The 15,695-nt window shown below is 52.3% G+C and overlaps 1 protein-coding gene across 1 annotated transcript in view; it reads left to right on the top strand.

The window, feature by feature from the left end:
• The first annotated feature begins 8,807 nt into the window (after positions 1-8,807).
• Positions 8,808-15,695, top strand: part of LOC119104759 (fibrous sheath CABYR-binding protein) — an 86,832-nt gene continuing 79,944 nt past the window's right edge. The window contains exon 1 of the mRNA XM_037228479.1: positions 8,808-9,191. Coding sequence (XP_037084374.1) covers positions 9,087-9,191 — 105 coding nt within the window. The 5' untranslated portion in view covers positions 8,808-9,086. The remainder of the gene's footprint in view (positions 9,192-15,695) is intronic.

The following is a 15,695-nucleotide window of genomic DNA, read 5'->3' as shown; positions in this document are numbered from 1 at the left end:
ATCTGTCAGGCGCTGCCAGATCAAACCGCCCCGCGTGCCCATCGGTACACAATCAAAGTTGGTGGGCAGGCGCCGACTCCCAGCGTGTTCTTTATTGGTGGTTGAAATATTTAACAGTGACTCACGCCTGGTTAACATGACTGCACACTTCTCAGCTGTACGCTGCCATTTCAGGCCTCCGCAGCTGGCTGCTATCAACGCGATCGCTGGCAGACACTTCAGGCTCGTGTGCCTGTGTGATCAACTCCTGCTCGCAAAGCCGTGGTCAGTAGGGTGTGTCATCAGTAACAAAACTAAGTGAGACAAAGAAATTCCTTGGCGCAAGAGCCCACAAATACACGGCATAGCAAAAGTTCTTCCCAAAACCTTAAATTCGTGAGGCGCAGGTCGATCGAAATATCGCCGTAAACCAGTGCCCGGCATTGCAGTCACCCGAGGCTGGGCGGCGTCCGCTGCCACAGGTAACACCAAGCCGTGGGCGTCAAGCGACACAAAATACCTTTGCGTATAGAAATGACGCTGCCGAGCGCTCCTTAAGCCGTCGTACAAGAATGTCCCGGTCTTAGGTCTAATATGCGGATCAGGCATTGCCCGATTGATGGCGACTTGGCAGAAGCTTTATGTGGTGTTGAGTATGAGCTCGTTGTACGAGTATGTTAGCTAGTATTGCTTTATACTTCCACTTCTCTAAGATAACTCGCGCGATGCAAACAAAACTATGCATAGCACATGACTTAAAATATATCGTCTGATGTACAACTTAATACATACAGCAAGTTCTGCAACCTGCACCACGGGCGTAGAGGGGGGGGGGGGGGGGGCGGTAGGGTGACCCCATGCGCATCTTGCTCTTTGTCGAGCCTGTGTATTCGATGCACCGGCCCCAACAGCAACGTGTGGCTCCGTGTGGGTCATGTTTTTTTTCTGCCTTCACGGCCGTCGGAGTAGAGGATGGTGAAACCTGACTTATGGATTGCTTCAAAATTTTAACGAACCGTCTTTCTTCTCCCTCTGTCTCTTGCACAGCTGATCTTTTTAGTATCTACGGCATTTGATTTCAAGCAGCCAGTCCGTCTCTGCTGTCTTGTTGAAAGGCGTTGATTTTGATTTCATTTGATTTGATGGCATTTGATTTCAAGCAGCCAGTCCGTCTCTGCTGTCTTGTTGAAAGGCGTTGATGGTAGCAGCAGCGGCCCGATTCGAACCACCGTAGCTGTCAACCGCCAGAGTGGTGTGAGTCAGGTCGCTAACGCTATAATCTACATTGGCAGTGATCTCAACCGGAACGAACTATCGGTGTCGACGCCACCTTCTACCATGTACGGAACCGTGTAAGAATCTCGGCTGACTCACCAGCGCTAAGACCACTTGGTCCTGGAGCAGACTCGGGGTCAGTGCTAGCAGCCAGTGCTGGCTCAGCAGGCGGCGCCGGCTCAGCAGCCGGCGGGGAAGGCGACTCAGGTTCAGCAGCAGACACCGCCTCACTGGCGGCCGAGCCACGACACCCCTGAAGTTGTCTGGCCATGCTCCGCACCTCGCGGGCCTCCCTAGTCACAATCGTATCCCGGTCATATGACCCCAGGTCAGGACCGGGAATGGAAAGCTGCACTGAAGTTTGCACTTGCATTCCGCGACATCAAAAACCTTGTTGAACTTCGCGGTGGCGGCGTTGCTGTGACACTCTTTCTTTCTGTAATTTCTTGCTGATAGGTCTGTTGGGATGATATCAATCCCTCTCGATCAACTTTGTCACGCATTTTAGGTCTTGAACAGGGATCGCTTCGTTGGTCCACAGTTCCCCGGTTTCTACCGTCGCGGTCTTGAAGATGGCATTAGTGAGATTCCTTTTCGATTCGCTCAGCCACCTCACGTAGCTCCAGGCTTTCCCGCGGTCGGCAGTTGGTGGTGGGACAGCGGAACCGGGTGGCCTATCACAAAATGTTTTCTGCGCGACCGTTTAGTCTTCGGCATGCTTATGCCAGTACTTGTTCGAAAGAAACATTTCAGTGCCAGCAAAGCTAAACTAATAAACCCATATCTCCCACGCAAAAAACACACAAATTGCAAATCAGCATTACAATGAAGCGCTAGCAATAACAAACTTGAACCTAACCCGGTCTGCTACAGCATTCTCATAACTGCGCAGCTTTGGGTTTTACCAAAAATAAGTTGCTTCTTACTAAAAAGTCAGCTTAAGAGCTGTTTGGTAATGCTGTATCAGCAGTGTGGAAAGTGGCAGCTTTGAGGCGTACTAGATGATGACCCCAGTGAGTAAAATAGGTGGCGTTTGTATCAAATACGGTTTTCTTGACCTATGAAAGAAAAACTACTCGCGACCCCCTAATATCAACGTTGGTGAGGTACGACAGACCTGAATGTTTATCATTAAGCCGTGTGCCAAGGAAAAACTTTGTCTCAGCTGATTCCAAGAGATTCCCCCCTCGATGACACACCCTCGCGGTCAGAGCATTCAAAATAAGCGCCAGAGTACACTCGGCTGACAACTGTCGCACGGGTACCGCTTTTGCTGCATTTCGAACTTGAATTCATTTCGTCCAAGGTTGCATCGAAAGACAGTGCGAGATATCTAGGATTTTGAAATTCGAAGCTAACTTTCATACATGAGAGCTTTTTAACAGTGTTTTGTTTCTGGTTCAACCATTTCGTCCAGAAAACTACATATATATATATATATATATATATATATATATATATATATATATATATATCGAAAAGGCGCATTCTTCCCAAACTGGCTTGCCTCTCCCTTCTTAAGAGCACCGCGACCATAACCAGGTATAAATAATGATGCTTGTGGTGGTGACCTTTCCTCAAAAGGTCGATGCCAGTCTATTCTACCCGCTACCAGAAAGCAACCCGGCCACTACCTCCGCAATCTTCGAAGGCCAGCCAGCGCGATCGGCACGGGGGGAGGGGGGAGGGGGAGGGGAAGCTGACCGATAGCGTGACGAGGCGGACCCGCCGGCCGACATTGCCGACAGATGAGGTCACCCTCGTGCCGTGTTTGACGTGCGGCCGGTTTGACATCGGACTGACGGTATCATACGGACGGACCCGCTCGCCCTGCGGCGTCCACAGAACTCGCCGCGCGGCACGCCGCAGCCCCCCTCGCCCCCGTCGGGGGGGGGGGGCTGTGGGGGAAACCAGACGCGTTTGTCTGCGGGGCGTTCGCGATAGCGAGTACAAGTGCGCAGCGGTTTTTATGCGGGGGGGGGGGGGGGATAACACACGGACGCAGTGCCCGTCTTCCAACACAGTGAAAAGTCATATTGCCAGGCATCGCGATACAGCAAATATTTGTCCGATTGCAATCGCAATATTTGTCTCAAACAGCGTTAGCGATGAAGTGGTGCTGCACTGGTCTTTCGAATGGCGAGCAATACATAACTATGCGTCAGCATACACAGACACATGTCCACTGTCATGGTGGCGTCATCGATTGGGCGAGGTGGGCAGCGGCCTATCGTGTCGCTCGACGAGGTGTGCAGGCATGCATGTTTGTCCATCCCAAATGTGTACGATGCCCGTCGAAAGTCATGATAGGACCAGGCGCATGGGCGACGACAATAATGCGGTCAACAGACTCGGTCATGACCAATAACGAAATATGATCGAGGGAGCCCCCACTCATAAATGAATCGGGTTTGGTCACGGACGATTGCGCTGCTGAGAGACCCCTATCGCGAATGCGCTGCTGAGAAACCCCTATCACGATTGCGCTGCTGAGAGACCCCTATCACGATTGCGCTGCTGAGAGACCCCTATCACAATTGGACTGCTGAGAGACCCCTATCACGAATGCGCTGCTGAGAGACCCCTATCACGATTGCGCTGCTGAGAGACCCCTATCACGAATGAGAAAAGGCCGAAAAACGGAAGCATCACAAGTGGTTAAGACCCAAAATACGAAGGTAGTATATCTGGTAGCCGAGAGGCCCTACAGAAGCGCTACCCTGCAAGCCATCTTCAGCCCTACAGAAGGGGGCTTATTCGCACACACATTGTCTCACCGCACACACACAGTCAATCTCACTGACTTTGAAATGGAGGTCCACTCATAAACGAGAAGAGGCCCCACATTCTGTAACGGCCGGTGATCACGTGTGGTGGAGAGCCGGGGGAGGCCGCTGACCTACTAAGAGGAGGCCCAGGCACATTGGGGGGGGGGGGGGGGGGGGGGTCGAACCCGAGGTTCGGCAGGAGATCTCCTCTAAGTGGGAGGTGCCTAGCATGACGCGGAGCAGGTCACTGTCTCGACTGATCGCGGTCCCTTCCGATCAAAAACATAGCTCATTACAAATATTTAGATAATGTACGCGGTATTTTTATGTTCTTTCTCAACCTCCGCGAGCGCATTCTGTCATACAGCTTCAATGCCTTCTATGCGCAGGTGACGGAAGTAATCAAAAGTCACGTGCTTTCGTTTCCAAAAACGGATATTCTTCTGCGTCTTAGAAAAGTGAGAGCTGACTGTGTGTGGAAAAACCTAGGGGGTTTTACCATATTTGCTTTCCTTACGACACATATGTACGCACAATACGTAATGCGTTACGAACAGCCACAACCATAATTAGGACCGGAGCGCATTGGAAGGCCCTTTGGTCTTGGGAACTCCAACAAGATCTCAGGACCCCTTCCCCGTTCTCCGCAAAAGGAGCACCTGAATGGAGCGCGCAGCAACAGCGCAAGTACCACGTGACAACTTATGCGGGACAGATCGCTGAGACTGAGGGAAACTCCCAACCTTGCAGAGGCCGCTTATCCGACAGCGGCTTAATGGAGAAGTGTCTGCTCGCCCTTCGAATAAGTCTACACACTCCTCCCCGAGTCAAAGCATTCGGTAGAATAATGCTTGCACGGTACGTGAAACAATGTCTGTATAATACTTGAAATCACAATCGTACAATGATCACAATAATACGGGTGCAATACGTGAGATAATATTTGTACGAGTAATAAACACATTTGTGCGCTGTAATCCAACTCATTTTCTAAACACAAGTGCGTCTCTCTCTCTCTCTCTTCCTCTCTCTCTCTCCTCCTCTCTCCTCTCTCTCTCTCTCTCTCTCTCTCTCGCACACACTCTCTCTCTCTCTCTCACACACACACTCTCTTTTTCTCACCCTCACTCTCTCTCTCTCTCCTCCATCGGACAGCAACTCTCCCTTACCTCAAACTCATTTAAAATATAGCTGCAGCCATCCAACCATTTCGCGATCGGGTATTGTTTTCTGCCACTCAGAGACCTACGGAGTATTCCGATGCTGAACAAACGTTCGTTTTTAGAGAACGCATGGGATCGTGATCGATCTCTCAAAACGTACGAGGCGGCAACACGTGTTCTACCGGCGCTTGGAAAAAATCGCACTTTTTCAAGGCGATGGGGTCACGTGCGCTAGGCGATAACGACTTGAAGTTTTACTTTGGTATTACAAGTTGCCATTTCTCGGCGCAAAGCATGAAGAGAAACGAGTCAGACCGCCTCAACAGCCTGGAGGGTTGCTTCTGCTTTTGCTATATTGTCATTCCGCGAAAGCTAACGACACGAAGGCACTCGAGTCACTCATGTCTTGTTTGCAATCGGCCCATTCAGCAGCCGTGACATCCAAGTGCGTCCATTCTACTCCACAACGTAATGGGTCGCGTGCTCTCGGTTCTGACGGACGCGCAGTGGCGCAGCTGACGGCGGTGGGGCCGGGGCTTCGGCGACCAAGTCCCTGACCTTTTGCACCCTGCACTGTCGAGGACAGACAAGGTCGCTATCGATCGCTAGTCCCGATCAGATTCACAATAGATAGCGCACGGTCCTGCTTATTCGCGATAAGCCGGCGGCGGTGAATGCAGCCGCCCTGAGCAGTCGCTGCCAATGCCGGCGCCTTGTCAGCCTGACCGCCTGGGCATTAGGTGCAATGAGCGATGGTATGGTGCTGCATTGAGTTTCTGCTACCTGACAGTGGGTTCCTTGGGCCCGATCAGCGGGCGCAGCAACGCGCTTTTCAGTATGTGCTGGATGTTTGGCTGGTGTGGCCCCGTGGGGTCGCAGCCATCGATAAGTCTCCGTGTTGCGAGAAGCCTGATCCAACCATTCTACCAGAGAAATTCTGGCTCAGTGGTCAGTTTGTGCTTCGCAAGAATATTTCGGCATACCACTACCGTTTCATGTTAGCCTGACCTTCCCGCCCAGTTGTCGATTGGCAAGCTTTGACCCATGACACGGCGGCGCTGTTTTGGAACGTACGCTCACATGCCCGCCATGCGCTGAGGTCAAACGCGACAGCCATGTGGCAGCAATGAAGGATGACGTCATGGACATGGGACGCTGGGTCGCTCAAAGGGTGCAACGCGCCGGGTTGACGATACGTTCAGCATGGCCATTTGTGTGCAGTTGCTGTGCACTAGTGCTGGTGTAATGGGAGTGTTTGCTGGCACCGTGCCAACATCCGCATCCAAAGATCCTGCATTCAGGTCTTTGTGCAGCCAGATTGCATTCGCCACATGCAGTTGTCGTAAGACACTTAAACGCAGCTAACAGCCCATTACAAAGCCCGTCTGAGACGTGCACGATTAGCAGCAAAGCCGCGAGGGCGCCGGCATTGCCGGGCGCCAGTTGGAAGAGCACCAAAGAACACACGAGTCTGAGCTCTGATGACGAGGCCGGAAGACATGCGCATGCTCGGACGATGCATTGCGCTGATGGCTGAGATGTTGCGAGGCCAGTGTGTGCAGCGCGGGCTGGGGCAACCGAGAGGGAGAGGTCGGGTCTCCCGACATTTTTCCAGATCTTGTTTTCAGGTCTTCAGGTCATCTTCCAGGTCTTTGGAAAACATTAGCTTAAGCATTTTGCACACCATAGTGCACTTCTCCTTGTCATCTGTGGAGAGATCTCCAGAGATGATGCAGTGCGCGTTTGCAGTGATCGCTGGTACCCCACCTATGCATTAAATAGGTACCCATCTCTCGGTTTTGACGTTTGCTGTGACGGCCCAGGCGCGGATAAACGCTTTTCGCTCCCGGCGCGGGCGCGGCGAATCTGCCATGGTTTCCTGCTATTGCTGATGCTGGTGGACTCCTGGCTTTACAAATTGCAGACAGCAGACATTGCAAATCTGACGTCAGTTGGTCAAGCCTTACGAACTGCCAACGAAATCCTAAACCAACGCACGTTTGCCACTTTTTCCAAATAGACAGCTGGAAAGCTTAAAGCCACGTAGCATGAGCCCACGACAGTCGCCGCAGCGAACAGCGAGTCATGCTCCCCGCACATTCCGCCAATTTCGCCCGGATGCAAATCCGGCGAGCCGGTCCACTGAAGCCCATTTCCCTGCAAAACCTGTTCTCTTCCAGCTGCCAGCATGTCCTCGGGCGCTTCTGCTCAACACAGCGGCGGGGGTACGTTGCCCGCAGCCGAATGGCTAATTACAAGAGCCATTTCGTGATTTACGTCTGCAATCTGTAATGGTTTTACTGCGTTAGGTGATGAGCGTAAGAGTTTTATTCCTGTACTTGTTGCGTAATATCCGGAAAATGGCATGCGGTGTCGAACGTTTTTTTTCATGCGCGATGCAGATATGTCGCAGTGTCTAACTTAGCCCACTAACTCGATTTTAATTCCAGACAATTAGGTTTTGTATTCGATGGTGCTTGGGCTGCAGCCACGTAACTCCCCTGGTATGGTGCATGCTGATTATGTAACTGAACAGAGCAATATGCTGAAGGTGCTTTCCGTACGAACCGTTTTGAACACGTGGACATAAGCTCTCTCCGACGAAAGCGCACAGCATGCATGATATTTTAGGCATGCTGTAGTATTTTTGGTGAAGTTGCAAGGAACCTGATAACTTTCCGATGAAAAATGCGACATTGTTTACTGTGAATTCTTACATCCATTGAGAAATTGTTACCATCAGTATTTGAAATAATGCGCTGGAAGAAGATGCTTATTTACATATGCGTTGAACGCATCTATAGAATTCCTTGAAGAGCCGTAACACAATTTCCCACCAAACTAAATACCAACACTAAATAAGAAACTCTTCGTCTAAAAAGCAACACCCAACTCAAACAGATAATGATCTACGGAGGCTCTATGAATCAGATTTTTTAAAAATCACAACGCACGCCTAACCACATCTAACGTACACGTTTGAACGTGTTTGCGGTTGTTTTTAGAACGTTGGAATCTTAATTCGTGCATTATTTTATGTGAAGATTAGCATGCGTACCAATCTCACAAGCGAGGGGCTCGTTTGCTCTGTCTCCCCTGAAAACGAGCCCGATCGCTGGTGTTTTAAAGACGGGCGCTCGCCTGGGCTCGTTCGCCAACAAACCTTGCACTTGAGGCGATGGAAAACAGATTTAAAATGTGACTGGATAGGCAATGTTTCTCGTACAAAGCCCCATTAGCGCCACAGTTATGATGACGCGATAGAAGTAATATAACACGCCGTGTGGAGAAATCAACCTGCAGGTTTATAAATGTTCTGTAAACGCATGATGCATGATCAGACTGGTCACAATAAGCGCACGGAAAGAAACACGCTTGCTGCGAACGAAGTCATGGGCCTTCCGATAAGAGTCTCAGTCACGGCGTTTCTTTTCTTTCACAACGCGCACCACCTGGCGTGGCGTGAATCGTGACCCAGCGCCGGGCCCGCGGCCTCCGCGGCTCCACGACTCAGAGTAGTTCGGCCACCTGCCGAGCGTGGCGCTAGTGTGCGCCGCCCAGCCCGCAAGGAGCGGCGGGGTACCACGTCCGGCAGCACGACAGTGGCTGGGTGTGCGGTGAGGGTGCGGGTGTCTCCCTGTGAGAAGTGGCGCGGCGGTGGTGCGAGGCGGTGAGAAGGCGAGCGCGAGGGCCGTGTCGCTGAGCCGCCGGTGCCTCGCAGCGCCTCGCAGCGCTTCGCATCGACGCTTCGCAGCTCGGCGCAACCCGACGACCGTTGTCGTGCGTTTGGACCGGCGACGAGCTTGCGGACGCGGCCGACTCAAAACAAACCCGGCGACGACCTCCCGACCGAGCAACCGCCAACCAGCTAACCAGCCAACCAGCCAACCGACCCGCCGCCATGAAGTACCTGAGCATCCTGCTGCAGCGTAACGATCTCAGCGTGCCGTGGGGCTTCGAGATCGCCGGAGGCTGTGACGCCGGCTTTCCGGTCACAGTCTGCAAGGTAGGGTCGACTGGAGGGGGAGGGGAACGGAGGGGGCTGACCCGGCGCTGTCGACAGGGAAACGGGCCGCATGCCACCGCCCGGGGGGGGGGAGGACGGGGGGGGGGAGGACGGAGGGGGGGGGGGGGCGTGACTATGTGCGCCGCTGGCTGAAGTGGTCAACGTTGCAGCACAACACGCTGCAATTACGGGTAATTCACCAAGGCTGATGCAGCGATGATTTGTCGCTGCGATTTCTCTCGCCTTTCTTTGCAAGGAAATGCCTGAAGGTGCGTGGTTTATATCCATTTTGTAGTGATGTATGCCCACTGTACCGCCCTATTGCTTTCTCTGCATGATAATGCAATGTGAGCCTGAACAGCAGGCGCGCGGAGACAGTGTCCGATGTAAGGTCGCTTTTAGCTCACTTCGGAATATCAAGCCTTGAAGGAGTAAGCAGGTGTTTCCACATTCGTACGGAATTTTAAATTAGAAAAGCCATCTAGAAGACCTTTTGGTGCAGTTCACGACTATGCCTGCCTTGAAATATAAGCCCCTCTAGTTTCTGAGCTACACGCCCGCGAAAGTGTAGTATTATAAAGTACAAAATATTTCGGCGAGGGTATTTCAAAGTCATTTTGGCATCCATGACGTCACAATAACGTCACTGAAGTCCTGTCATACCATAAGCCATGCGGCGATGAAGGCTACGAAAAATATATTTGTCGAGGGTGTATACCTACAGCACGATACGATGTTATACCCGGCGTTCGTCAGCGAGATTTCCAGATATCACGGCCGTCAATTGGCTTGCAATCAGCGTAGTGCAAGGTACGATGACGTGATCGAACAATGGCGTATTGAGCAACTTGTTTACTTAGCAGAAAATTGTGCTGTCTAGGGCAGACTTTTCCACTAAAAAATAAACGAAGAATTGTACGTGAGATTAGTTGATCATATGTCATGATTTTCATTGTCTTCAGATGTGGCGCATTCCCTTTAAGCTATTCGCTTGTATTTAAATCAGACGAATTTGGCTATATTTATAGACAAACGCTGACCTCTTCCTTTTTATTCTTCAGCGTTCAGTGTCCGCGTATGGATCCGAACGCTAGAGCATGGTGTGACCACTCGACATACTGCCACCATTCACCACCTTCCCCATCCCGCCCGCCCGTCTGCCTGACGTAAATAGAATAATAAAAATATGTTTTATCGGCCCAACGCCGACTGGCGTCTATCCTCAAGCCTGACAAGCCTACACTGGTCAGCGGGCGATCGAACAGGAAAAGGTTTAAAAACAACACCCCTTCACTTACATTGTGAAACTGTATCGCCAGCCACGAATCTCGTCAGAAGTCAATGACCTTGTTAAAAGAACGGATTAACGCAAGTATTACCGGTGTCAAACGTGGTAGTGTCTTTACAATCTTTTTCGCCTGGCTTTTCACCGTGTGACCCCTATCGATGGCTCCTTCTTACCCCGATGGAAATTGTCTGTGCTGCTTGTACCTTGGTTGCTTCCCATTCACCGCTGAGCCTTCACGGTGCTCCTTTGCGTCGATTCTTCACTTATGTCTGCCTTCTTTCTTATCGCGCCTCCTCTCTTGGTTTTATCAGGTCCCTCCATTCAGAGAGGATCAGAGGGAACACAGTGGAGACATGGGGTTGTAGAGTGGTAAAGAACTAGGCCATTTGTTGTACTGTTGGTTTTTTTTTGTTGCAATTTCTTACGGACATTTAGTTACCATGCGCTCCAGTCAAAACCTACCCCCGTGACATTCTAAGTTGTATCCCGGGTTCGCCACTAGCTTCTTGTATTCCATGGGTTAGCTCGCAAATGTTTGCTCGACTTCGACTGTTCTGTTTGGTCTTCAGTACCAGCGTCGCCTTTTTTACATGACGAAAATTCACTGAATTCATGAAAGCTGCCAACTAGCCGCGAACCAGCTGAAATAAGGATGTACCAAGCGGCAACCTCAACATTACCCGCAACCTTGATTTTCATTCCATTTTCACTGAACTTGCCTTATTCTGTGAAAGGCATCCTTTCAGAAACGACTCAGGACAACACAGAGGTTGCTTGTCCACGGCGTGCGCAGAGTTTGCACCTCCACTGCGGAATCCGCGCGACAACATTGTCTTCGTCGCGGCAATTAATTCCGAGTTGGCCGACGATAGCAGCTGGCGAGCCCCCCCCCCCCCCCATCCGGCGGATGCATCGCATGGGGGGGGAGATGTTTCGATATTTGGCAGCGGGAGGTTGCCCCCCCCCCCCCCCAACGCGGTCAATTCTGGGACGCCGCGCGTGGAGCGCTGCTTGCGGAGCTACGCGTCTCCTGTCTCTGACATCGCGCCCGGATGCGCAGGAGTTCAGTCTCTGGCACCGACGTAGTGAAGTGAGTGCCGAGAACGCCTTTGGACGCATTCTGTCGCCACATGTGGGCTCCGGGGTGCTGTTTTTGGCATGGTCCGCGGACCCCAGGATGCTTTGGGAGTGCTTTGAGTATGAGTATTCCGAAGACATGGACTCGGGGGGACCGTCTTTCGCATACCAAAATCTCAGCATTTTGCATGCAACACAAAACATTTTGCATTTGCATACAAACATAAAAACACCATTATCGGACGGACCATCTTTTGCATAATGCCGAGCGTGTGTCTCGTGCATACAAAAAGCATGTTCCACTTGCATGCTGGTGGATACAAAACAAAGCGGCCTATAAGAAACTCTGAGTTCAGTGTTCTTATGCTGAGCATAGACCTTTGACATGTTGGTTAAGCGATGTGTAAGTGCAAACATTGGTTGCATGGATAGCACTTGACGTTTCAAACTAGGCTTATCATCACAAGTTGTTGAGCCAGTATCTGCTGGTGTACTGTACAGTACCTGCTACACCAGTACCTGCCGGTGCACTTGAGGTCAACAGGCTAGCACCAGAACCCTGCTCTCGTGGCGCTGGCCCATCTGCAGCTGAGTCCTCCCTTATTAACAAGTGCCTGCAGGGAAACGTTATCTCTGGTGCTTTGGATGTGTATCAGAGAGGCATCAGGTACGTGACAGTCGGGGAATAAACAAAACTGACATTGCAGAGTTGATAGATGCTGATCACTCTGTGCCCAACACTGCACTTTCGAAGTCCCGTATTCACCAGTTACTGAACAGCAGTAAAATCCCATGTCCTCGACTCGACGCGGTCGAGACCGTACGTGATCCATGCATGGATCCCAACGATGCACAGAACCACAGCTGCCGCGTCGCTTCCGTGCAATCTTGCACCGGCACGCCTCTGGGCCGCATCTGTCCCCGGCCGCCGCCCGTCCCCTCCCCACCCCCGTGACGCCGAGTGTTCACAGCCGCACCCCTGCCCCTCCCCCGGACGCCGCTTACCCAGTCCGGCACCGGTGACGCCGCGCACCCCCAGTCCGGCCACGGTGACGCCGCGTACCCCCAGTCCGGCCGCGGTGACTCCGCGTGTCCCCAGCCCCGGTGACGCCGCGTGTCCACAGTCGCATTCCCTCCCTCCCCCCCCCCACCCCCCCCCCCCCCCCCCCACCCTCCCCGCAGTGAGGCCACGTGTCCCCAGTCCGGCCCCGGTGACGCCGCGTGTCCCCAGCCCGCCCCCGTGACGCCGCGTGTCCCCAATCGTATCCCCTCCCTCCCCGCAGTGAGGCCACGTGTCCCCAGCCGCGCCCCTTCCCTCCCCTCCCCCTCCCCCCGGGAGCCGCGTGTCCCCATCCGGGCCTCGGTGACAGCGCGTCTACTGCGCTGCAAGGATGATGTGGCCGGCGGCCTGCCTGCGCGGTCAGGTCACACAAACAGACGGCGCGCTGCAGGGGCTCCCACAGCGCCGCCAGCCGCGGGCGCAGCCTCCCCTTCCCTCCCCTACCCTCCCTCCCCCTCCCCTCCCGCCATTCCTCCGGCTCCGCTTTTTCGTCATAGATGGCTTCTGACAGAAAGTGAAAAATCGGTGCGATGCCTCCTCGTCGAGTTCCTCTCCCTCCCTCTCCCTCTAAGGCAATCTTCACTGCGGCCCTGCAGCCAGCCGGGACCCATCAGGGTGGCTGCTCTGGCCGAGTCCGTGCATCATCGCCACTTTGCATGTTGGAGAACTCTGCAGCTTGGAGTTTATGTTCGTTTGCATTTTGATTTCGCGCCCTGTCTCAGTGCGAGAACTACAGCAGCCTGCTTTCATGGCATTGATGCTGCAGTATGGCTCTCCACTGGACTTTACGTTTGACCCCGCCCCCCCCCCTCTCCCCCCCCCCACCCCCTGCTCTCAGCAGTCCATGCAAGGGAGAGGAACACGATCATTCGGTGTCATTTCTTGGAACTTTACAAATTAGCAGCACATTGACTTCCGTTTTCACCATTTTCTTCCATGCAGGGACTGCAAACGAAAGTTGTCTTTGTGGTACGTGCTTAGTTGACATTTCCACAGCGTCTACCACTGGAATGAAGCAGCCTTTCCTCCAGTGACCTGGACTGTGCTGAAGGAGCCTTCTACTCACCTCACTCACCTCAACCGAGCACAAAAACCATGATTTATCGCAAGATGTTTGTCGAGCCGGCCCCTGCTGCCTGCTTTCTCCGACACCCCAGGCGTGATCAGGGGTTGTGATTACAGCTAGCCGTGGAGTGTGTGGGTCGGGCTCATTGCCGGTAGGTCCCGTGTTCAATGCTGAAGAGTGGAAAATTTCGCTGCCCTTGCTTAAACTACGTCATTTTTGCCGTTCGTAGCTTCATGTGCGTGCCCGCAACGTGTAGACGCATATGGTCTTATGACCGACAGATGAGTGAGAAGTGCAATGGGTGCCACTTGCCAGTGATGCATTACATCGTCATCAACATGTTACTTACATTGCGAAGATGATGTCTTTTAGCATCATCGGGGGGAGAGCTTCCGTGGTGTTCACTTCGTTGAAGCGTGACCACCAGACATCAATGGCCAATAACCCGGGCACAAAACCTATGCACCAATCGTCATCAGCGACGCTTACACCGATCCGGAACACACCGTTCTCATCAACAAACCGCATCCCTCCGCCCAAGCGATCCCTTTCAGAGGCGCCTCTTCGCCCAGAGCGCAGACAACGAGCCTATTAGGCCTCTGTAGAGTGCAGATGACGTAGGCGTCTGAAGAGTGCAGAGAACCAGTCCTTTGGGCCTCTGGAGGGTGCAGATGAACAGCTCATTAGGCTGTTGAAGAGTGCAGATGATCAGTCCATTGGGTCTCTGAAGAGTGCAAATGATCAGCCCATTAGGCCTCTGAAGAGTGCAGATGGCGAGCCCATTAGGCCTCTGAAGGGTGCAGATGGTCTTTTTATCAGAGCCCATTAGGCCTCTGAAGAAAACAGATGATGGGCCCATTGGGCCTCTCAAGAGATCGTCAACAGAAAGCGCACACACCGGCCGTGGGCAAACAGAGGTGAGCCTCTGACGTCAGCCGTCGCCCGGTAAGCGCCGGGGATGAGCCGTTCTTGAATGTCACGCCGCCAGTTTCTCTGAGCCGCCAGCCGAGGTGCTGGATCTCCGGTCCGTCACCGGCGCAAGCCTCGCCGGTTTCGCCACCCTCCGCTGCGTGCGGGGGGAGGGGGTGACCCCACCGAGCCAATCACAAAGCCGATGTGCTCAGCACAAAAAACAACAACAAAAAAAAAGAAGAAAAAAAAACTCATGAACCCCAAAATCGGGCCCATGGCACGGTGGACTAAAGTTTTAACGACGTTATTTTACGCTATGACCTGGCTATTTTACGCTATCATGTGCTGGTGACCTGCCGTGCTGGGTTGAATGAGGTTGGTTAACGCTTTCGAAACGTCCCCTTTTCATGCGCTGGCAGAGTGAACTTGCTTCTGATTAAAGCATGCCGCTCCTTGCCTACAAACGGTGATATGAGGTCACCAGAGGCTATTCGTTGGACTTCCGTGACGTTAGCCTCTGATGACATTGCACACACAATGTCCCTGTGCAACGAGGACATTGGTGCATGTTTTAACTTCCTTAACTAATACTATATTGAAAAATTGATTAGGACAGCCTGATCTGGACATGCCTTGGACCTTGCTTAATTTTGCATCACCATCCGGCCACATCCCAGTCGTTTCGTTTATGGTTTTGTGACGGTATGGGATAAATTAACATGAATTTCAGCGCTTTTTCATTTTCATTCATGCATTATTCATCTCATTCCAATTTTTCCCCTTTTATTTTATTTTCATTTTTCCACTTTTATTTTATTTTCATTTTTCCACATTTATGTCAGCCTTAGCCTGTGTTCCCTTCAACACGGTCTTTATTTCAAAAGGCTACAGGCGTTGAAGGCGTTCATTATCTGACCACTTCACATTCTCAGACTATTTGATAAGGAGGTGGTGCACACAGAGCTCACATTCAGCGCCGTCGGTCCACGATATCGACGCGCATGTCCTTGGGAACAAGTTCAAAGGTTGTGATGATCTAACGGTGTGAGACAATGAAACATAGTTTCACGGCAGGATTACGACGAGGCATTAGCATCATGG

Source organism: Pollicipes pollicipes, unplaced genomic scaffold, assembly GCF_011947565.3.
Source record: "Pollicipes pollicipes isolate AB1234 unplaced genomic scaffold, Ppol_2.1 Scaffold_6052;HRSCAF=7182_pilon_pilon_pilon, whole genome shotgun sequence".
Taxonomy (NCBI): Eukaryota; Metazoa; Arthropoda; class Thecostraca; order Pollicipedomorpha; family Pollicipedidae; genus Pollicipes; species Pollicipes pollicipes.
Note: the sequence above shows the minus strand (reverse complement) of the source record. Positions and strands in the feature narration are given on the sequence as shown.